This window comes from Leptonotus elevatus, chromosome 6 (assembly GCF_054856555.1).
Source record: "Leptonotus elevatus isolate MCC_2025b chromosome 6, RoL_Lele_1.0, whole genome shotgun sequence".
NCBI classification, from domain to species: Eukaryota; Metazoa; Chordata; class Actinopteri; order Syngnathiformes; family Syngnathidae; genus Leptonotus; species Leptonotus elevatus.
In genome coordinates, this window is record NC_141244.1 from 17,403,061 (window position 1) to 17,426,987 (window position 23,927).

The 23,927-nt window shown below is 36.3% G+C and overlaps 4 protein-coding genes across 6 annotated transcripts; 2 read left to right on the plus strand and 2 right to left on the minus strand.

Annotated features, from left to right (window-relative positions):
- Positions 1-397: 397 nt before the first annotated feature.
- LOC147172359 (prostate-associated microseminoprotein-like) lies at positions 398-3,129 on the minus strand. The gene is made up of 4 exons (XM_086079034.1): positions 2,995-3,129; positions 2,819-2,930; positions 1,433-1,541; positions 398-1,364 (listed from the first exon to the last, which is right to left on the minus strand). Exons 2-4 carry the CDS (start codon positions 2,919-2,921, stop codon positions 1,190-1,192), a joined length of 387 nt encoding a protein of 128 aa, XP_085935160.1. The 5' UTR covers positions 2,922-2,930; positions 2,995-3,129; the 3' UTR covers positions 398-1,189.
- Positions 3,130-10,579: 7,450 nt separating this feature from the next.
- Positions 10,580-14,495, minus strand: LOC147172360 (uncharacterized). Its single transcript, XM_086078567.1, has 5 exons — positions 14,376-14,495; positions 13,942-14,263; positions 13,097-13,151; positions 12,423-12,537; positions 10,580-11,001 (listed from the first exon to the last, which is right to left on the minus strand). The coding sequence occupies exons 1-5, from the start codon at positions 14,390-14,392 to the stop codon at positions 10,800-10,802; spliced, it is 711 nt and encodes a 236-aa protein (XP_085934693.1). The 5' UTR covers positions 14,393-14,495; the 3' UTR covers positions 10,580-10,799.
- Positions 14,496-16,320: 1,825 nt separating this feature from the next.
- Positions 16,321-18,566, plus strand: LOC147172361 (uncharacterized). The gene is made up of 4 exons (XM_086079382.1): positions 16,321-16,681; positions 17,863-17,917; positions 18,106-18,223; positions 18,322-18,566. Exons 1-4 carry the CDS (start codon positions 16,385-16,387, stop codon positions 18,350-18,352), a joined length of 501 nt encoding a protein of 166 aa, XP_085935508.1. The 5' UTR covers positions 16,321-16,384; the 3' UTR covers positions 18,353-18,566.
- A 290-nt stretch (positions 18,567-18,856) lies between these two features.
- them4 (thioesterase superfamily member 4) lies at positions 18,857-23,300 on the plus strand. 3 transcript variants are annotated; one of them, XM_086079380.1, is made up of 7 exons: positions 18,857-20,172; positions 20,288-20,463; positions 20,838-21,027; positions 21,159-21,321; positions 22,398-22,508; positions 22,639-22,763; positions 22,842-23,300. In XM_086079380.1, the coding sequence occupies exons 2-7, from the start codon at positions 20,332-20,334 to the stop codon at positions 22,883-22,885; spliced, it is 765 nt and encodes a 254-aa protein (XP_085935506.1). In that variant the 5' UTR covers positions 18,857-20,172; positions 20,288-20,331; the 3' UTR covers positions 22,886-23,300. The 3 variants fall into 3 exon arrangements, with proteins under 3 accessions (XP_085935506.1, XP_085935505.1, XP_085935507.1); XM_086079381.1 differs by having other exon boundaries at positions 20,068-20,106; XM_086079379.1 differs by having other exon boundaries at positions 18,857-20,463.
- The last annotated feature ends 627 nt before the right edge of the window (positions 23,301-23,927 follow it).

Sequence of the window (23,927 nt, forward strand, 5' to 3'; positions counted from 1 at the left end):
ACATTACAAGACATCGACCACAGTAAAAAAAAGAAGAAAAAAAAGGAATGTAAAAGTACAGTATTGAATGACTTCAACATCTTTACTTATTAATCACTTTGAAACGTGAGTTTTTATTTTATTTTATTAAAAATTTTACATTAATAAAGTGCAATCCAAAATATATCCAAATTATAAAAAAAGATTGGTACAAAAAAAACCTGTGTTTAGGTAATAAGGCTAATTGCCTTGTGACGTTTTCACATTATAGGTGTAGAGGTTTGTAAAGACAATAACAAAGATATATATATATATATATATATATATATATATATATATATATATATATATATATATATATATATATATATATATATATATTTAATGGTTTTAATAGAAAAAATCCCATACACATGAAAATGGTCAACACATGCTATATTTAATCTTGAATTTGAATAAAACTCGTTGACAGCCTCATCGACAGTAAACTACCAACATTTAAACAGGATAAGTAGTTGGAATGGAATGTATTATCTCATGTAATACAGTAGAGCCTTGACGTGCCAGTTAAATTCATTCCATGACCACACTTGGAACTCAAAACACTAGTATCAGGCTAAAATATATTTTAAAAAACTAGCAAACATTTTTTTAAATAAGAAAAATCGCACACTTTAATATTTAGTTTTTAAAGCATATAGTAATAATTAAATATAATTTAAAGTTTGTTTTTGCAACTCCTGGTGTGTGTGATTTGGCCACTAAGGGGCAGTAAAATACAGTAATGAAGACACAAGTGAAGACTTTCACAACTACTTTGAGGGACTCAGTAAACTGCAGTATTGTTGGTGTTTTGTTTGTTTGTATGTTTTTTCAAAGGATAAGGAGAATACGCCTGTGATTATTGTTATATTGTCTGTCTATGAATGTTGATGCACAGTTTGTGTTCAAATATCTGTTGTGAATTTGTGTCACAAGGCAAAAATAATAATAATAATAATAATAATAATAAATGGCCAAATGATGGCTCTTATCTAAAAATTCTCATGAGCCAACTCACTTGTACTTCAAAGCACTACTGTACCTGAATGGTTATCAGTTAACACTTCATTGTGTAATAATAATTTGTTAGGGTGAAACAAAAATACAATATTATATTACGTTGTAATATCACAAACAACGATATTCTATTTTTCACGAGTTACTGGACTCAAAACATGGGCTCATTGTCAGACTCCCAAGGGAGGCCTGCGGCAGGTCGGAGGCGGCCTCGTCCCCACAGGCAGGGCAGCTTGTGATTGGCTCTCATCACCACCACACTGATGCAAGAGTCAGGCTTGCGGATGATGTCACACCACTCCGGATAGTCCACAGGCTTGGGACCGCTGGTGGAAAGTTACATTAGGTCATAGAACCAAGGGTTCGAAAATGCTTTTTGGGGAAATGTTCTTACTGGTCACAACATCCTACTCCAAAAGGCTCCATGCAGACACACTGGTAACAATCGGCGGTGACCCAACGCTCTCCTGTCCCATATAACTGACCCAAGTACTCGCAGTTCCCTAAAATAAATAAATAAATGCAACATTAAAAAATAATCATCATTTCAAGGGATAATCGGCCGGGCCGATTATCAGCACCGATACTCAGCATTCTGACGAATATCGGCATCGGCCATTTTGAAGAATCATATGGCCGATAATAGATCCTTTTTTTTTAAAGTGTTTTTTTTGTGTGTGTACATTTTCTGAGATGCTGCTGACCCTGGGAACTCTCTGCACCTTCTGTTTTGGTTTGAAATTAAAACTAAGATAAGTACAAATGTCATTCTTAGATATTTTTGGAATACTTTATTTACTGTAGAAAACAATTGTTCAAGTTTTTATTTAACTTTTTGAAAACATGCTACTGCCTTTGGGAGATCTCAGAACTTTTTGTTAGATTTTTAAAAAATATGTCTATTGACTATGATTTTTTTTTAACTCCAATATTTTACAAACCCTAAAAGTTGTTCAATAAACATATGCTTAAAAAAAATTAAGAGTTATTTAAATTAATTTTTTCCCCAAATTTTGATGCCAATATTTGTATTTATTATTTTTCAATTGAAATTGAAATTGGGAAAAAAATCCCTTTGAAAAAAAATCCCTTTAAATAAAGGTTCTTGACTACTAATCATCTGTATTGGTATCGGCCCTGAAAAAAACATATCGGTCTGTCTCTAATTTCAATGCATGATGTGTTTTACATAATCCACGGTTTATTTTGAACAAGAATGATTAACAAAAAAAAATTCTGTTCAGCAATATAAAATTAAACAACTAGAATTTGGCATTCTAAGTCCACAATTTTATTTATTTATTTTTTAACAGTATTTTGTGACAATTTAAGATCATAACTAGATTTTAACAATAAAACTACAAATTCGGTTTGGAGAGCCTCTTCACACTTACACATTAAACAGAAGCATAAAATAATGATTTTAGTACTGTAATGACAAATGCTTTTTGATTTGGGAAGTTAATAAGGTCATTTAAAGTGAAAACGGCCTATTGCAAGTAAAAAAAAAAGAGAAGTTTAGAATATTACACATCTGCACATTGCACAATTGTAGGATTTGGTATGTACTGTACACAAAGGTGTGTTTTTGTGGTCCACTGGCATTGCTGTGTAAAACATGGTGACAGATTGCAGGGAAGTAACATTTATGAAGCATGTAAAACATTTTAATGCGTGTGCAAAGGCACTTTAAACTGTAAAAGCAATGGAAACCAGGCAACGCTATGCTGTGAAAAGTTGTGGTATGCCATTAAAAACGTTGAAATCATCCTGCACTGACCTTTGGTGTTGAAGAAGCACTCCCCTCTGGTATGAAGTGAAAATAAGGGCACGCTGGCACCAAGGAGGACCACACACGCCAAGAACATGCGCACTGTTGCCATCACTGTAAACTACTCCCAAGAAAATACGACTTAAAAGAAACCTACACGAAAAAACATCTTTGGTTCATCTTACCTTCACGTAAAGCTTTTTAGTCGTTTTGACGTCCTCTATTCGCGCGTTTCCTCGTCAATGCCCCGCAAGGACGGTGGTCTCACTTATTTATACGTCATCATTACCTCTGCACATTTCCCATTTCTGGTTACTCTTTGTCCACCCCCACAACCTGCTCATTAATGCTCATCCCAACGATGCACACTCACTGACGTTATTGTTATGATGCTGCTTAACACTAATTAACCCCTGAGCGTACAGTGTGCACTCGTTCATATAACATTTGTCTCCACAGTTTGAGGTTCAGGGCTCGAATCTAGTGTGGCCTCTGTGTGGAGTTTGCATGTTCTCCTTGTTCTCCTCCCACAGTCCAAAAACATGTTAAATCCATTGAACACTCTAAATTGGTTGATAAATGTTGTTGTGCCTAATTTGTGATTGGCTGGCAACCAGTCCAGGGTGTGACATTTATGACCCCAAAGGAGGCTAATAGAAAATGCACACAAATTAGGAGATTCCTGCCTTTCATTGGACAATATAAAATACAGTTTAAAAGTCTGACAAGCGTAAAAGTTCAGACTGTGCTCTTCAAATTGCCGGTTAATCGTCACAGGTGACTCATGATGTAACTCATCGATGTGCATCTAATTCAATTTGTCTAATTCAATTTCATATACGTAACGAACCATCATTTAAATTGCACTAGACTGACGTAGATGTTATTTGACTGGGTGATCTTTGACCTTAAAGTAGCACTTAAAAAGAATGTTTCATTTTGACATGATGTGTTTTTTTGCTACTTGGAAAAAATGTTCGGTAACAAAAAAAAAAAGATCATTGCTATACTGTATTTTAAAGTTATTTGTTTTAATGAAGAGGGAATAATTTAAAATATGTCCTCAATTGGGAATTTTATGTTGCAAATTTGGGACTCTGGGAAAGGGGACTAGTTCCCAATATGTCTTAAATGAGCTGAATATTATGAAGACTGAACGATATGAATCAGTCAAGAAATTGTGATTAAATTGCAAAATATGTGAAAATATTTTGAGCATCTTATTTTGAAAATTTGCGACTTTTGGAAACAAAATTTATCTGAACAGTTTGAAGTTTGGAATTGTTTCAGTCAGAAATGCTAAAGTCAAAGTTGAATATGAAAAAAAATCTCAGAATTTGGAAATGTTATTTTTGGAGTATAATTACTTGTGCTTTAAATAAGATTAACATCTTGAAGTTGGAATGCTTTAAAATCAGTAAGACATTTGGAAATTAGAGTCATCTCCAAATTTGGGAGTTCTGTTTTGAAAAATATGTGCATTTTTGGAATGTGGAAAATTGTAGCTCGGATGTACTGAATTTTGTGAATATCTTGAAGTTGGGATGGTTTAAATCAATGGAGAAACGAGGAAAGAGTAGAATAGCAAATTTTGCGGAATAGTTTCTTAGTTACACGATCACACTAAGTCAAGTACTCTTTATGTACTTTGCACTGTTAGATGTGTGAATAATTAACATGAGATCCACTTCCTCATCTAACCAAACTACTCATTTGCTTTCTTCATGCTTTGGTCAAGGTCAGATAAAAAGGCCTGCTTTGTTTGTTCATGGGAAGAAGTGCTGAAGTTCTGTGAGAGTGAGAAAAGGCAGCTGCAAGTAATATGCTAATACACTGACGGCTCTCTTTGAACTGACATCGACATATTACCTCATCAGATAGATGATAGCTATCCCCTCACAACAGGAAGAAACAAGCAGAAGATGAGTCGGAAGACATTCGGATGGACTGTTGGAGGACTTTTGCAAGATGAGAGCAGATTTATGACGGTGTGTGGAGGACATAATTCAGTATATTATACCAATCCATTTCAGTACGATTTCAATTGTGTGAATGAGAGGTTTTCAGTTGTATGAGAGTGCTTCACTTGTGTGTATGAATGTTTTCATTTGATTGCAAACTCTTTCCTATTTTTTCAAATTAAAATGTCATTCTTGATAGTATGAAATATGCATTTGTGTGCGAGTGTTTGAGTTGCATGTATGAAGAGGTTATCCTGAATTATGTCCCTGATGATCTCTCATACACTCGCCTATCTTTGAAGATATGGGGTTAAGGCAAGGAGTAGGCAAAGTACGGCCGCTTTGTTCCATGATACAGCTGTTGCATTCTTTAGGCTTTTTTCCCTCCCACAAAAAGTGGTTAGTTAAATTTTATGTATGAATTGTTTTATCATATAATAATGGGTTTATTCTGTAATGAGCAAATGTATGTGCTTTTTATTTATCATTTTTATTATTTCAATAAATCATAAAATAGTTGAACTGTTTAAAAATAAAAAATAAAAAAAATTATTAGGGAAATGTATGTGTTCATCAGTGTTCATCAGCATTCGTAGAATAATTTTGTGATAAAAAAAAAAATAATAATAATAAAAAAAAAAATATATATATATATATATATATATATATATTTATTTATTTATTTTTTCTTCCCCCAATGCATTTTAATAGGCGGCAGATTTTCTTTATTTGCCTGGTCCTTGTCCGACGCAATTTGCTGGGTCAACTGTAATTCAATTAATCATAATACAATATAAAAAATTATAATGCGTCATCTTATTCTTCAAATAAACTATTTTACTGGTCTGTTTGTTCATTTTCAGTCACTTTGCAGGCCACCGAATTATTAGTAAATGTCTTTTGATATGACGTCACAAAATTTTCTTTACATTATGTTTTCTGCACCCCCACTATTCTAAACACGGTATTCTGATTAATAGTGTTTGTGGAATATGAATTAAGCAGAAATAGTTTTGGTTATGTCGTTTTTTGTTTAGATTTATCTTATATATTTTATGATCCTTGAATTTGAGCCCCAGACTTACGGCTATTGTTCCTTTATTGAAATTAAACCTGGACCATCCCTGCGCTGTTATTTCTAACAGGCCCAACAGGCTGGCAGTCAAAGCTGAAACGCTTGCTGTTCTAGTAACAAAACTGTTGTGATGAACACTGTTTTCTTAACGTTCGCCAATGTATCCCACCCAACCTGTCTTTCGAGCTCCCTAAGATTTCTATGATAATAAAAAATGCCCGGTTGCATTACTGCTTATCTTCTTATCTTGTCACACAGGTTGCACGTCACATTTGAATGTCGTGTGCTGGCAACAAGGGCTCATTTATCACACATCACTGACCTGATTTTCCAGCCAATGACCCCATAAGGATGGATTATTATGCCATTTTACAAAATAGACTGTTACATCATCGTATGGTAACCAAAAGTCCCTTCTGTGTAAAATCCATTCATTAAAGGAGTAAAAATAGCAGCGGGATTCTATAACACACTTTTTTATTTTCTTTATTTCAATAATTAAAGGCAGTCTATCCTATAGTAGAGATTAGAGAGACTATATAGTCTATGAGGCTTTTTTCCAAATATGGATTAATACAGAAATTAATACTGTGAATAAAAGAAATGTAAATGTTGTCAATAAGACAACATTCAGTTTACAGTATTAGTTTATGTACAAGAAGAAAGAAGAAAGAAAAATAATAATCATTGCAGTAAAAAAAAAAAGAAAAAAAAAAGATTTTTTTTTTAACTCACAGTAGTAAAGGTATGTACACGTTGGCAGACCAATTCAGAGAATCAGCCGATCAAACTTGTGAGTCAAGCAGGCAAGAAATGAGGAAGCAAGTTCAAGGTGAACAGATAAAAACAAGGAAACCGCAAATATTTTTTTATGTTGTTTCGTTGTTAGTATTATTTCAATTATGTGTCTGGAATATTTATACATATTTATGAAGAAAAATGCAAAATGTCATTTCTGTTCCTTAAAATATTTACTTTTTACTGTGTTTTTTTTTTCAAACAACAAAGAAATGGTGGGATACTATGAAATTATGCCTAAATATTTGACAGAAATCCGTGTTCTTCATTATGACCTCAACATGAAGACGTCTGTTTTTAGGTTCATCGATAGTTAAAAGGGAAATAATTTTTCTCCCCTTATGGAGCACAAAAGGCCAACACATGATTTTGCTTGACAAACACTTCAAAGCACAAGTGTGTTTGCTTTCAGAAGAATTTCACATGAAGACAGAGAGAGAGAGAGTAAAGTCCACAATGAGACGCAAACAAGATCAATGGTTACATTCTACGTTTATTCGAAATAGAAGAGAATTCCGATTAAGCAGACAACACCTTTCACACCATACAGTGCTAATATTACACGTTACTTCTGTTAAAATAATCATCATGATAAGGTGAACTTCAGCCCCAAAAGTTGAGATTTTGTTTTGAACGTCATATACATTGTATTAAGTAAATAATTAACTGCAAGTAGAAAATGTACACGCACAGCAAAATATGTGAACTTGTTGACAGGGTGGACTTTTTTGTTTGTATTATTAAGCACATGGTTGCTCTTCACTTGGCATGATTCAGTTAGCAAGCAGATTGTGTAATTAAAATATATTTAAAAATTCTCAAATTTTATCAATTAATATTTCACTATGACAGGGTGGACATAACAAAATCCAACTACACACATAACCTTTAAAAAAAAACTACAATACATAAGTGTAAATATTCACTTTGCATCTATCCACTGTTTCAGCCTTCATTTACCAAATTCCGGTCATAATGACACTGAAAACACAGGTTTTCTTAAAGTGGACAGCAATTTCAAGACACATGAAAAATATTCAATATAATTATAAAAAATAGAGTGATCTAAATGACTCGTGCAAAATCATGTGAAAAGATATCATGTGTGCAAATATTCGGCCAATTATAATAAGGCCTCAGATTTTCATCCTGCCACATTTCCATGCGACTGAGTGGTTCTGATGAGGGCAACAAAGACACTTTATAGTGATCTTGATCCAAAATGTTTTTCAGTGTTACAAAAAGATCCAGTTTGCAGCCCTAGAAGCAAGGCCCTTCGCTTACCACATCAACGAGGAGGACTCTTATTTGCACGATGGCAGTGCCGGACTCTGTAGGAATATGTCTGATATTTAGTTGACATGGAAAAACACAAGAACAACCGAATATCAAACATATCACACAGCGTCCAGCTGATCCGAACATCTGCCGAATGCTCTGGCGATCTAAAAACATGACACAAAATGTGAATAGAGAAGAGACAAGAACACATTTGGCAATGCCAAGGATGCAGCGAGGAGGAGCCGAAAAACTTTGCACGATTACCGGTACATAATTCGCTTTGCTTTACGAAATGGGCGTGAACATGCAAATGATTAAATCAGCATCTCTACGAATTTTGCAAAAAAAATCAACACATGCTAATATTTATGAAACTTACCGAGATTTCTCGTTCAAACAAAGTCAACGACAACAAAAAGTCATACCTGACGAGCACTAACTGTTAAAAATGAGTGTATGTGAGCAATACCTCAGTGGGACAGTATTTATATACAGCAGTCTGTGAGGTTTTTTTTGGGGGGGGACGCTCGCTGATGTCAGTGACACGCATATTCACACACATTCTGTGCTGCTCGTAATTAGACATGTATTGATCCAGGCCTGCAGCCTTTCCTCTCCACATCAGCCTGATCAATAGACATGATGTTCATCCCACTGTGAGCGCTCACACACACATGCACATATAAACTAATGACTGCGGCTGCACAATCAAATAACTTTCAGTCGTTGCCTGTAGGGAGGACACACATAGGATGAACTTTAGAAACGTGACTAGTATGCTATTCATTGGCCAATAGGATAATAATACAAAAATGCATAGTATCACTGTCCTGTGAAAAACACTTATGTCCATTTTATTTATTTAAAAAAAAAATGTTTCCCAATCCCAAAAACGAAGAAAATACAAAAATGTATTAAAAAAAAAGGTTCAGTGCCTTGCTTAAGGACACTTCGACATGATCACCAGGGGTGAGGATTGATCACACAACCATTCAACCACTGAGGCATTATTTTAATTTTAACATTTAATCCAAAAGATTTACAATTCATTTGGGGATGTAAAAAACCTGATTAGCTGGCAACCAATCCAGGGTGTACACTGCCTCTTGCCCAAAAGTAATCTGGGAAAGACTCCGGCACATTTGCAACCCACATGAGGAAAAGGGGTATAGAAAATGAATGGATAAATAAAATACTTATTAAAAAAAAATATTTTTGCATTAGTTACTTAAATGTACAGTAAAGACGCTAATTGAGCAATTTTTTTTAATTTTTATTTTTTTATATGTACTGTAAATGTCTCCAAACCGCCATGCTTCAAATCCTACTTTCCAAAAGTTTTTGATGATATACAATTTTAGGCCCTACTAGTAAAGGCAATCAAGAGATTACTCTCTAATAACCCAATTATGAATCAAAAATGGACCGATCCACTTCATGGGTCAATTTAACCCAACTTTCTGAGTTGTTTGATACAAAATGACCCTTTTTTTACCCAAGTAAAGGATCTGACCCATATTTATGAGTTGTTTTACACTAAAAGACCCATTTCTTGACTCAAAGTTGGGTCAAATTGACCCAAGTAGAGGATCGGTCCATTTTTGACCCACAGTTGGGTTATTTTTGACCCAACTGCTTTTAGAGTGTAGTATACTAATTTCATTGGTCAGGTTTGAAAATAAAACATAAAATTACTTTCTTTCTTCTTTTTTTTTTTTTTTAAATCAGCAGCAGCCTGTGTTTACCAAGTCAGTTTGACTATAACGCAGTTGAACCCCCGCTAGCACAACTACTGTATTGACCTTGTGGGCCTATTGGGGCAGAATGACAGCCCTCTGATTGCCTAATTGTGAGCCCGGGGCCACATTTTAATACACTCACTCAAACAGATGAGACGAGTGCAAAGAGGAGCAAAGTCAAACATGACCAAAAGGTTAAATAACAAAATGCTGTAATGTTAAGTCAGTTTTAGTCTGGTTTTGCATGTTTCAAAGACCTTATCATATTTGAAATATTTTTTTTCTGCAAATAATGATACAATATAAACTATTAATAATATTATGATTAATAAAAATATGTATTGCTGTCTACTTAAAATATGTATCAAACATAGATACAAAATAAGTTTCAAATTACATGAAATTGTTGTGAAACCGATTGGTTGGCTCTCTTTGTCTTTTCACAAGCCAACAGGCAAATGTCCACTCATAAAAGGTGTGACATCAACAATTGTTCTGCATGAACAAACACACACACACACTGAGAGTTTAAGATTATCTCAGTTTTTTTTGTGGGTTGGTATCTACAGTAAAATGAAATAAATTGCTATGCTGTACATTGTATTAATGTTTCACAGTGAATGTGATTCACAGTTAATGGTTATTTCCTCATACAATGTATTTAATTCATGCAGTGGTCCTTATTACAAGTACCCCATGACCACAACAGATATAACATAAAACACAAATTACATGTGAGAAGGCAAACACCTGCTACCAGTCAGACAGGCTTGGAAACGGGACTTTACCCAGCCAAATCATCAACTGAAGTCTATCTTAACAGTCCACGCATGGAGAGATTAAACCATTTGGTTTGAATGATGTTGATGATTGTGCCAATACAGTATTAACACAGAACATGCATCTTCGCATCCAATGGAGGCAGACGTTGTGAGAGCATTTTATTCATTTCACAAAAATAAATAACATGTTGAAACTGACTAGCAATATCCAATCCAGCAAATTCAGAAGGAGTGCAAAATCAGCAGAAAATGATGCAAAAATTTGTAACGTTTGACATTCCTTCTGTGTCAGGCCCATTTAATGGTTCTGCATGTTTAGAAGTCTCCGCCAAAGCCTGCTCAGGCTCCAAGTCGTCAACTCTTTGCTTCTTGTTTAGGGGCCTCTGCCTTTGACTTCTCTGGTTTAGCGGTCTCTGCCTTAGGCTGCTGCAGTTGAGAGGCATCTGCCTTTGGCTGCTCTGCCTTTGGCTGCTCTGCCTTTGGCTGCTCTGCCTTTGGCTGCTCTGCCTTTGGCGCCTCTACCGTTGGTTCTTCTGGTTTACTGTCACACAATTTCCTGCGAGAGAAAGAAAAAGTTACAACTGTAATTTCATGTTTGCTAAGACTAAGAACTACGTAGGGCTCAATTCAGGTGACACGTTAAACCGGCATGCCCCTCAATTTAAATGACCATATCGGTCATCTGCCTAAGCACGGAATTACGACCCCGCCGAGCATATTCCGCGCGCGTTGGTCCGGTCTGCACATGCTCCGTTTTGACGTCAAATGGTTGAGGATAGTCATTTGGCTTTGGTCAGTTTGTTGTAGGATGGTTGAGGTCAACACGTTCTCCCACTGGCGGTTTAGCTCAACCGGTCGACGTTTGTACTCCCAGTCTAGTAACGCTCGGTTGTAATTTGGGGCATGTAAAATCAACCCAAGTGGACATTTTCTAGTGGGGGAAAGTTTCTGTTAAACTGTTATTCATAATTACAGTATTTGATTTGCATTGACACATTTATATGTTAATAACCTTCCCCAAATACAAAAACCTAATTAGGCACATTTGTTCACATCAGCGCAATTGCTAGTTACTTCGTTATTTTTACGTATTTTTTTTTTGTGTGTGTGTGTTTTTTAACAAACAATAATACAAAACAGTATATCAGCCAGGGGGAGACAAATACACAGGAAACAGTTACTTGGTTAATTACTTGGCCAATGTTTACCACTACAACATGTAGTTAGCTAGCTAGCTGGCTAGCTGGCTAGCTAGCTGTGCTTAAATCCCAAAAATGCATCTTCTTTGGATGCCACAATTTACAGAAGTGAGGTGACGCTGCGGACGAGCCCGCTGCCAGTCCATTGGTCAAGAGATGCCATGGTTAGCTTGTGAGCTAGCCGGTGGATAGCACTTCTTGCTGTGGAAAGCCCCGTGATGACACGACGGGATATATTCCAACCACCGGAGACTTTAAGCAGATATACTGCATTTTTGTAGGGATGTGTAGATGCTGGACATAGTAATATTTGATTGACAGTTGACAGTTGTGTGGGGCGTAGTTTCAGTGCAGACACGACAAGCCCTCAGCATTTAAAAAGCAGAAACAATGGTTTGTTTGTTTCATGATTTTAAAGCCTCATTGTGTATATTTGCTCATTTTGCAACCACTCCAATTTTGCAGGGTTGTTAACAACACTTTTCTGTAGTGTCAAATTTACAAAACATATCCATTTTCACTTCACACAAACTGCAATACCATTGTGTCTATAGCACATAATCTACTATTTTTCAGGATAAAGCAGACACTTGAGGCTGCTAAATTAGCACACACAAAAGGAATAAAATGCCTGCAAAAAGAAAACGGAACATTATGACGTTGAGTTAAGTACTAATCCATTGAGAGGCGATTGTAGCGTTGAAACATGAGACGGGATTATGAAAATTCTCGGGATTAGGGATGCAAGATACACACAGAAAGTAAAAACAATGCATACCTTGCAGAGTCTGCTCCTTTCTTCAAAAAGCCGCACAGTGCACTGGGCGCCTGTAGTTCCTTTTTCAGTGATTCCAGTTTGGCAATCCATGAGTCTTTCTCTTTACTCGTTTCACCTGCAAGTCATATGCGGAACTTTAAGCCAACAATGGCAATAATTGTTGTAGTTCTGTGTGAATTGCAGCGACAACTTTACGCCTTTAGCATCAGAGCCATAACAGGCTGAACGTTGCCAGTGTCTTAAAGTCAAATGCCAGAACAGGGGTGTGAACACCTGACATTCAAAGTGTTGAAAAAGGTACTTGTGAATTAATGCCAGATCTACTTATACTGTACAGATATTTGATTCTTGTGGTTATTCAAGATGATTATTTTCAAACTTTTAACACACAATTTATCACAGTTTATCATACCATCCATAGCTAGGATTTAAAGTGTTGGTGAGTTGTTGAGAACTGGTCACTCTGATGAGCTATTAGCTCACGAATCAGTGCTTGAGAGAGTACACAAAAGCAAAGGAATGTTATCTCGTAAATTAACAGTTCGACACATCTCGTCACTCGAGTGTTCTAGACATAAGACAGCGAGTCCGATGGCTTTGGGGATCCTGCTTCTAACTGCGTCTATGGACACCATTGTGCTGGGCCATGGACAATCCGTCACGACAATATTTACCTTGCAGATTACGGAGTTCTCCTTCGACATCGACCACCCCTTTTTTCATTGATTTCTGCAACAAAAGAAAAAGAAAGAGGAAGACAGCAACATAATTCACCCAATTTTAATCTGACGCGGTGCAACACGCCCACGCACAGTCCACAGTAAGATCATTGGGATGATCAAGAATGAAAGGCACATTGTTATCATGTCGACATCTGTCACTCCATGATTGTACTGCTGGGCAGGTGTGCTATTGGTTAAATGTATCACACACTTTCACTAACTCGTGTAGTATGTTAATGTTGTGGCAGTACATGAGGATCCTTTTTGGAGTCCCGGGGAGGAACAAGATTTATCATTTGGGTCTTGAGCTGAAAATGTTTTTGTCGTAAATGCCCAGTTTAATGCAGTTTTGTGGGCTGGGCTGGTTGCAGGGTGAAATTTGAGTCACCTGTCATAAAATCCAACGCGTAATATATTATGCGCATAAACTGTCAAATAATCTGAACATTTCTACAAATTTGATTGACAGTGCTGTCAGAGATGTAGCGAATCGAACTACATTTGCATATATGTAATGAAATAGATGGCAGAAAGTGCAATTTACAGTGGATATAAAAAGTCTACACATCCCAGTTCAAATGCCAGATGTCAAATGTATACTTGCCAGAAATTCTTGCTGTTGTAATATTTTTGGAGTTTAAAATTAAAATAATAGGCCTACTGTATGTGTTGTTGCTCAACAAGGGTTGAGGAACACTTTCCTACACCTGCGGGCATGTGGGGCTGGTTTGAAGGGTTTATCAGAGGCTAATTATCATGTGAAATAATTATGATAATAGTACATAATTGTTCCTTACCACAGATCGTTGGCACGCTTCCACCTCTTTCTTGTTTTTCTGCACTTTCTTCTCACACGACTCCGCATCGGTCTGCAAAGCGTTCACCTCCTTTTGGGCGCTCTCGATTTTGTTCTCCAAGGAGATCTTTTCCGTTTGGTACTCTCCCAGCAGGTCGTTGGCCACCCGCAGTTTCACGCGCTCGAACCTGTTCCGTTTGTCCACTTGATCGTGCTCTTGTTTGCGGGTTTTAATGATCACCACCAGGGCCACCGTCAACCCAATGGTGAGAGGCAGCAGCAGTTGAAACTTCATCTTATTCACACCTGGACGTCTCGTCGCTCTAAAAAGACGGCATAACACCGCTTGGTTAGTTTCCGGGTTCCTCTTATAGTTTGTCAAATGTGGCAAAAATGTATGAATTTAACCGAAAATAAAACGCCACCGCGGAGCACCTGGTCGTGACGTTCATCAGCGAGCTGTTCAGGTCTGACGTAAACACGCCCAGGTCTGGGTTAAAACACGCCCTTTACTTGACGACTAACCTATTTGTCAATTATTCATTTGTTTATTTGATCCCCCCCCCCCCCTAATCATTGTCTAAAATGTACAACATAAAGACTAAATTTACCATAAGAATAAAGCCGTTCTTCTTTAATATAAAAAATACATTTCAAGATATGTCCCTAGTATACTATTTTAATAATACTAAAGTCGTCTGTCTTGTTAAATGTTAATCTCGTCCTATTTTACCTATAGTTACTGTTCCATAAGCCATTTAAAATGTATTTAAGGAGTCACTTGGGTCAGGGCAGGACCTCTTACTGTGGAGATTTTTTTTAAGGACGCCTTCATAATCCTAACACTATTAGTAGCATGTTTAGAGCAGTGATTATTATGGGTGTGTCGAGTACAGGTTGTAAAAAAAATTACAGGGGGTGGGGGGGGGGGGGGGGGGAGAAGCTATTGTTATTTGTGGATTAGTAATGCAATGCAGTCCATAACGTTTAATGCGTTATATTGTGTTCTTTTTCAAATCTTAGTGTGTCAAACATCTACGTCAATATGTTGAATAAATACTATGGGATGGCAACAAAGGTGTGTTATTATAGTGAAGATAAATACTAGATAAACATGTGCCAATACCACACACACCCTGCCCGCCTACATAAAGTATTTTTACATTCAAGAACAGAGACTTGTTGAATGAAATGTCAAATATACAGCAAATATTTACAGTATATCTACAGTTGCATTACAGTAAAATGGAATATCGTAGAAAAGTTATTTTTTATAATAGTTTAATTCAAAAAGTTAAACTCATATATAAAACAGGATATCCCAAAAGTCCGTTTAGACTTCATTTTTTCTATTTCGTTCTAGTATCGTTCAGACAGAAGTGAGGCCATCAGCATTTGACAGCTTCTTTGCAGTTTTTTGAGCCAGTGTTCATGGCTCACCGATTTTCATAGGTGTGGTGTTGCAAAACTGCTGCCTGGCAAGATGTTTTTCTGTCAGCACCAGTTTGTAAAGTGCTATTGAAAGTGTGGCAAAAGTCAGTGATCGTTTTACAGTATGTGTCACGGAAGAAAAAATGATCCAATCACCTCAGTATGACACACCTAACCACCAAATCATTACCCCCCCCCCCCCAAAAAAAAACAAGTTTTAAGCAATAAAAAGTTCTACATGTCTCTATAAGCTCAACCAAAAGCATGACATTAAAATGTATTGATGCATTTAGCACAATTTGCCACCCTGAAGCCAATAAGAACATGTATTTCATTGTCCACGTGTTCTTTATGAAGATTTGCAAAAGAACAGTTTAAGTGTAGAACACTACAGTATAAGCAATGTGTTTGAGCAAGAAGTTGGGTACACAAATCGCCAGCCAATAACAGGGCACACACATGATGGTTATCAAAACAAGCCCCTATACAAATGCCCTTTTTTTTTTGTATATAAAAAAAATAAGACCAGGATAAATAATTTCAAAACCTTTCCCACCTGCAAGGTGTAGTAATAATAATAATACTAATAATACTACTACTACTACTACTACTACTACTACTACTACTACTACTACTGCTACTACTACTACTACTACTACTACTACTACTACTACTACTACTAATAATAATAATAATAATAATAATAATAATAATATAATAAATCTGAGGGAAATGTAACATAACACCCTCTTATTACTGGCATGTGTCTGTGTTGAAAATTAACCCATCTCCAATCACATTCAAACATTAGACTTGTAAGACATGGACATGAATTAAATGTTTTTGCATGTTCACCCGCGGGCCTTAGGTTGCGCACACCTGAGTGTCACCCTATCAAGATAGGTTTGTCGGTGCGTCACGTACGTCACGCAATGAGGAAATAGGCGCTTTGACACGCCCACGTGAACAAGTAGTTCAGTGAGTCCGGCTGACGCGTAAGGGTCAAACAAAATATGAAGTTAGCGGTTGCTTTGACCTTGGTCAGCGCGGCTGTAATGGCCGTGATGATCCTCCAGACCGTACGCCAGGAGCTCCAACTGCGCCATTTAAAAACACGCACGGTGGAGGACCTTGCTGAGGCCAAGAGGGGAGAGAAAACCATCACCTTAATAAAAACACAAAACCTGGATCTGAACACGAACCTGGCGTCCATCATGGGCAGGGTGGAGGAACTGAAGAAGCGCAAAGCAGCGGCTGAAAAAGCCGAGCAGGACCATCAAAAAAGTTTGCAGGCATGCGGCAAAGAGAAGGCGAGTGCAACACACGCACAGTATTCGCATTAGCACATTTTCTAGTTTTCATTTTGAATGCAAACCTACAGCCATGTCATTAGGTACACTTGCCCATTCTAATGCAAGAGCAAAGATAAAATTCTAAATTTTTGATAAATGCCAATGCCTACTTTTGATTGACACCAGAGGTATTAATTTGATAATATTGCGGTTATCACGTATGTAACTGCATTTTACACCATATTGGCGACAGTGTGTCTAATGTTTTTGTTATGTAGCTTCATGAGAGAAGGACCTTATTATCGTATTCTATTTATTATGGATGGATTGATTTCTTCCTATAGGCAGTGATTCTTTTGCGTGCCACTCGAGGGCGCCTGCGTACCACTTGTGCATTTTTGTACATTGAGACTCACTGCACGAGATGAAATTAACTCGTTTTTATCGCTCCCACATACGTTAAAACAGAGTTAAACATATGAAAGTACACTTATTAAAGCAATCGCTGTAAATGCGTTTGAACATAAAAATATTATGAGCATAAAATGTATTCAAAACAAAACAAAACTGCAACCTCTGTTCACAAAATTATTTTGGGACTATTCAAGAGCCAAGGAAATCTTTCCCGTTGAAATGAATGGGAATACAACTACAGAACGTGTTATTTATGGGTGTGTGATAATAAGTAGTAATAATACAGTGCAATCGGGGAAATAAGTGAAAACACGCTATAATGAAGAAATAACCCAGTATGTTTGCCAGCAAATCACTGTTCATACTTTAAGGCTGTTGTTGCAACTTTCAGTTTGTTCCACCAGGAGTACAGTATGCTTTAGGAACCGCATTGCATTATGGGCTGTGTCGGCCATTTGGGGCTAGCGGTCGCCATGGTGAATGTAAACAACCAAGGAGGCCAAGTTGAAGAGAGGTCCTGGCTCACAGCATTAGACCATAAAATGAGCCAATTTCAACACGAGGAATTTATGAGGAATGACGATGCAATGTTGGAACAGAAATGTTTATTTGTGGATTAGCGATGATGAGGCAAATATTTATTTGTGGATTCAATAATTAAAACCCGTTGCATATGAACAACTAGTGGCAGGTTGCCCACCCCTATTACACAGATATGATAACTGTTCCAAGCATCTCGACTTTAACCGTCTAACTATATATATATTTCAACTATTTTTTGTTAGGAAAGTGCAGAGAGCAAGACGAAAGCTACCGTAAAAGACATTAATAAACTCAAAGGTATGTATTGTATTTGCCCTCATATTCCAAATGCTATATGAATATAATATGAAGTACATGTAACTGCAATCATTTTACATTTTAAAGTTTTTTTTTTAATGACTTTATCTTTAGTTTAAGACTAATATCATACCGAGTCAAATTATTTCTTATTGTAGTGTGTTTTTGTCTTTTGTCACACTGTTCAGCTGAACACGCAGAGGAGAAAAGAAAAGCTGAGGACGAAATGCAGAATGTCAAACAGCATAATTTGGATCGAGACAAAGCTCTTTGCATTTTTGCTGATCCGAGCTTTGCCGAAGTAAAGTAAGATCTGAAAAACATTTCGTCCGAGGAGAGACAATTGGTTGTTTTCTGACAAATGCATTAACATTTTTTTGGTTTGTGTTTTTCTTGTTTTGTAGGACGTTGTGTGGTAATGATGCGCCACAGTAGAGATGACTCAAAAACAACCAAGGCTGACAATGAACTTTTGTAGGAGCCATCAAGGACTGCATTTTTTTACAATTGTGTTATTACACTCATTCCACTTTTGAATTAAAATGAAATTGAGAAATATTTGTTACAGCTCAAAAGCCAACATTTTCATATGTGATGATTCTAACGTATCTTTTTGTGACAGCAAAATAAACAGGCCTCAAAAATGCAATTGGTCTACTTTGAGGATCCCTGGAATAACTAGAATGCAATTTGTACCGTCACTATTAATTCACAAATTACTGATGATGATCCTATTATGTTCTGTAAATTTTTCAAATATAATAATGGTGTTACACCACAATCTCATTTTGTTGTTGTTGTAAAACTTCAAAGTTTTATTTGTTGAACAATTTGTGTTCATTCTTCCAATGTGAGTGTAATTACAACCAAAACAACTTGTGTTACAATCAAAACAAGGAATTTATGAAGTAGGCAAGATTAAACAAATTAGGACTGGATAGCTCTCATTCACAATTCCCCCTAAGGGCGAATAAATACATTTTAAGATTTTTAATGAGATTTATCCAACTAAAGAACTTTAATTTGGAAACAAACTGCTGTTGTTGTTTTTTTGCGACAAGAAAGTTTAAAACCTCGACCACTTATTTTTTCTACATGATTCACGACAGATTTTTGGGTTGGAGATGCAGAGCTGGCTTAGGTCCAAACAAATGGATCTGTCATCTTTGACGGTGGACTCAATTAAGTTCGGGATCTTTGGTGAAAATTTAAATTTTGTCATTAATGTGTTGCTGATATTAGGGATATAGTTTATACACAAATGTAGATTTTTCAAAACAAAACCCTCTTGTGGTCCAAATCTTTGAATTTTGTGAAGACTAAGCCAAAGAATTGCTTTGATTGATGAATACATTTAAGTCGTTTTAATGCCCTTTAAAAAAAATTATCTTCTTTTTTTCTGTCATTTAATTTATTATGTTGTTGTTACATGCTGCATGACTCTTTTTATGGAGATGCTTGACTTGGTTTGAATTGTCAAGTGCCTATATTGTTTGTAACTGCAAGTTTGTTTAAAAAAAAAAACCTCAAGAATGAGCCATGTGATTTCCTGACGTTAAATCTAAGGAAGTTGAATTTCCCTATTCGAAACATAATAGATTATATTGAAGCAGCCTGTGTTTGTCTTTTCAAATAAGCCAACACATTACACTACCTTGTTGCAATTGTTCATGTTTTGTAGGAGGTAGGCTTCACAATAATATTGGGGCTCTCACATGAGAAAGCGAGAGAGAATAAGACAGACAGAATTTAAGAAACAAGGTACAAACAAAAACAAACAGCAGCATTAAGGAGCGATTCAAAGAAAAGTAATCGAAGTAGGGAAACACAATACAACACAAGATGTTGCATGTTGGTGTATAAGTAGTCCAATAATGCTCCAGCACTCAAGCAATACTTGTGGGAAGAATCTTAGAGACGATGACAACTATAATATAACACACTTAAACAACAAAAAACACGTGTAGTCTTAGTTAATTTGTTAAGTCTATGCATGAGATATGTGTGGTTAAATGTCAATATCGACATATAAAATAGCCTAGATAAAATGCTTGCGAAACGTTTAATTGTGTTTGGTTACCATGCGTACGCGTGACGTTACATGAACTCTTACCCAATTACAATGCAGGGATGAATCACGTGAGCGAAACGTCGCACGTCACGTTTCCCTCATGGCGGAAGTTGACAAGGTTGAACCAGTCATTGAAATTACATCAAGCTATTACAACATTTCACCTTAGCCGGACATAAATGTGGTAAAATATGCGTCCGGTAAAATAATGTTGTTAGTTAGTTTGTTAGTTTTAACGTTTTTAGTTCGCGATGTTTTGACGCCGAAATTCCCTTAATTCAGACGTTTCTGACCAACAGTTGTGATTGTACGAGTGATCTAGTGGTCCCTCGTCACGTCGAAGATGGCGAGGAACCTGTTCCGACTATTGATGGGCTGCCAGCGCCTTGCTTCACCTCCACCAGTCAATTCTAATCTCTGCCATTCATCTACCTGGTTGTTGCCATTCAGAAGCAGCTTTGTGAGGACCATGGTGGTACGTACACTGTTCGAGAAGGATGTGGTGAATGGGGTTTGCTATAACATTAGGATCGCAATGTATGAAAATGTATTAGTTTTAAGGCTGAATGATTTTGAAAAAAAATCTGTTGCAAATTTTAACCACCCACAAATACTAGTCGTATTTTTAGGCGTACACCAAAATAAAGGAAAATGAGCCATCAACTAATTATAAAAGAGTTTTTTTCTCTACTTCAATAAGTTGTTAACAAACACTTTGACTTGTAGTCTGGAGTAGCTTGCATGCTCGTAACGCCAAAAACACTTGCCTCGCAGGACAGGTCAAGTTTTTGGTTTGAATCTGAGAACAAATATTGCATACCAATTTTGTATGTCAATGTCATCCTACAGGCACTTCCGTTTTCCTTTTCCCTGAAGCCTCGGGACTTCAGCCTGCCCAACTCCTCATGGGGTTCGGAAATGATGCGCTTGTATGACTTCTACAACAGCCAGTGCGAGGTGGTAAATGAATCTGGAGAGAAACAGTGGGGACCTTGGAGGAGAGTGCCCAGTTACAATCGTACCCTGAAGTATGCCACAGGTGAAGGCATGCCAACTGTCTAAACACACACATACACTCCACTGCCAACGGCCAAGTCTTAAACGTTGTACAATCTGTACGAACCAAATTTGCATGAAGCTGCTGACTCATCACATCTCTTCTCTTCTCAGGGGGAGCGTATCTGAGCAAGTTTATCCAGTCCAAAAATCGTCTTTTTACACGCAGCATCAAAACCATAGGAGCTGCATTTGAATATGCCATGTTTATTAACAAAGAAGAGCAGAGATGTGTCTGCATTTTCCAGGCTGGACACTTGCTGGAGGGCCCGCCACGGTGAGTCATCAGCCCATATAACATTTCAGTACCTTTTAAAAAGCTGGCAAAATATCCCAATATTAAGGTGTTATGGTTAGATGAACTTTTTGGCGATAATTCCAAAAGATATGTTTGGTGCTAACGCAACAATGCTTATCACCAAAAGAACACCACTTCTACAGTGAAGGATGGCGGTGGCTGCATCATGCTTTGCGACCGCGTTTCTTCAGTTGGAGGGGAATTCTTTACTTCATACAGTACTTAAGAAATTACAGCAATGTTTTTGCTCATATTACGACAACTAAATTCTCGTAAAATTACTCAAGTTTTCTCTCTCTTTCACGCGTAGTTATTTATCCTCCTAAAATAAAAATCTTGTAATGTTTTGACTTTACTCTGGAAAAATTCCGAACATTTCTTATTATTTATTTAAACTGTATTCACGTCAAATAATAAACTTTGTCTTACAAGCATATTTTCGTAAAATGGTTTTCTTTTAATATTATATCTATTCATGTAAAAAATCCCTTTAATATCACCACTTTATTTACTCTGTTGAAATTGTGACAAAATGATGATGTTTTTTCTTCTTTATTGATGTTAAATGTGGACTTTTTCTTGTACCATTAAAGCTATATTTATGTTTAAAAAAAATCCTCATAAAAGCAACATATTTCTTTTCATATTACTGCTTTATTATTGTAAAATTGCTATGTTTTTTCCGTAATAGTCTGCCTTTATAAATTATAAATAAATACAATTAATTTCTCGTTATATTGTTTATTTTTAGTCTCACAAAAATTATGTATTTAAAAAAAATATTAAGAACTTTAGCCTATGTATGGATTTGTTTTCATAATATTCTGGCAAAAGTTTATGCTAGACAACTAAAATAGTCTATAGTGTAACAAAAATCTGCCTTTTTTAAAATAGTACAACTTTACTCATGTGAAATTTTGTCTTTACTTTACTTATTTTGGTTTGTCTTCTCTCTTGTGTGGACTTAATACTTACATATTTGGAATTTTGTTTGAAGGGAGAAAGTAGATACCGTACTGTGACTCATTTGAAAAGACGTTACATGTATTTTCAAGGCATGTCCACGGGGGGGCGATCGCCACTATGATCGACTCCGTCACAGGCGCTCATGCAGCTTTTTTGTCTGGACCAGTAATGACTGCCAATCTCAACATCAATTACCGCAGGTAACGATGCTTTTACAATAATATGCAATATTTATGTGTAAACAATTGGAATTGTTGTTTTTGTTTAATGTGGTGCATATTCCTCTACATTATAAACTGTCAATGAATATATATATATTTTTGTTCAAAGCCCCATCCCGTTGGGAAGTACAGTGTTGATGGAATCCTCCCTTGATAACAAGGAAGGCCGAAAAACGTTAATTTCCTGTAAAGTGACCAGCACCGATGGCTCCAAGCTGCACACTGAGGCAACAGGTAACATCATTTACAGCTTGTTGCATTATCTGACAGTTATTGTATTGCCTTACTGTTGTTTTCTGTTTTGTTTTTTAGCACTCTTCCTATCTATTAATGTCAGCCATTTGTTGGGAATGTGACAGAAAAATGACTTTTTGGTGTGCCTTGTATTAATGACTGTATTATTAAAAATATTTATTATTTGCCAAGTTACCTTCTCTACATGGACGACACGGTTCTGAGTTTGAGGTTGGAGTATCTAATATGGGCATGTTGCATTCAATGATGACTCTAAATTGAATGTGAGTGAGCACACACGCGATCTTAGTGAGGACAAGCGCAATAGAAAATGGATGGAGGCAGTACTGTACAATATGTTATCACTTCACTCGACTACCTCGCGTTTTACTAACACCAACACATATCGAAGCATCATTTATTTAACTGTTATTTTAATAGCATTCAGCGAGTGAGTGCAGTGAATACTTGAAACTGTACCTTACAGTATGATTGTTTGTTCCACAATAAAGCCTTGCCTTTGGCTATTTTATGGAATAGTCTACATTTTGTTTGCAAATGTGTGAATTACAATTAACTCATTCCATTCCATTGACGCCTAATTTTTAATAATCTTTTCTTTTTTTTAATCGTGAGTTAGCGAGTGAAATCACGCGAGTAGTTACAATTAATTTTAATCACCCGACGCCCCTAATTTTTTAGAATCTTTTCTTCTTCTTTCTTGATTTAAAAAGAGAAGAAAATATTTTTAAAAAAGATTATTAAAAATTAGGGGCGTCAGGCGATTAAAATTTTAATCGTAATTAATCGCATGACTTCATTAGTTAACTCCCGATTAATCACAAATGTTATATCTGTTCTAAAAGTACAATAAAAATAATTCTAGGTTTTCATACTTTTGTTAACAAAAGTGGGGGGGAGAAATGAACTAACAGAAATAGTTCAAATTAATTTTTGACATTTATAGCCGTCAATGGCAGTGAATGAATTAAAAAGTAAAAGAAAAATTTGGAGCTTCAGGCGATTAAAATTTTTATTGTAATTAATCGCCTGACTTCGCTAGTTAACTCACAAATTTTATATCTGTTCTAAATGTACAATAAAAAAATTCTCGTTTTTCAAACTGGTTGACAAAAGTGGGAAAAAAAATTCAACTAATAGAAA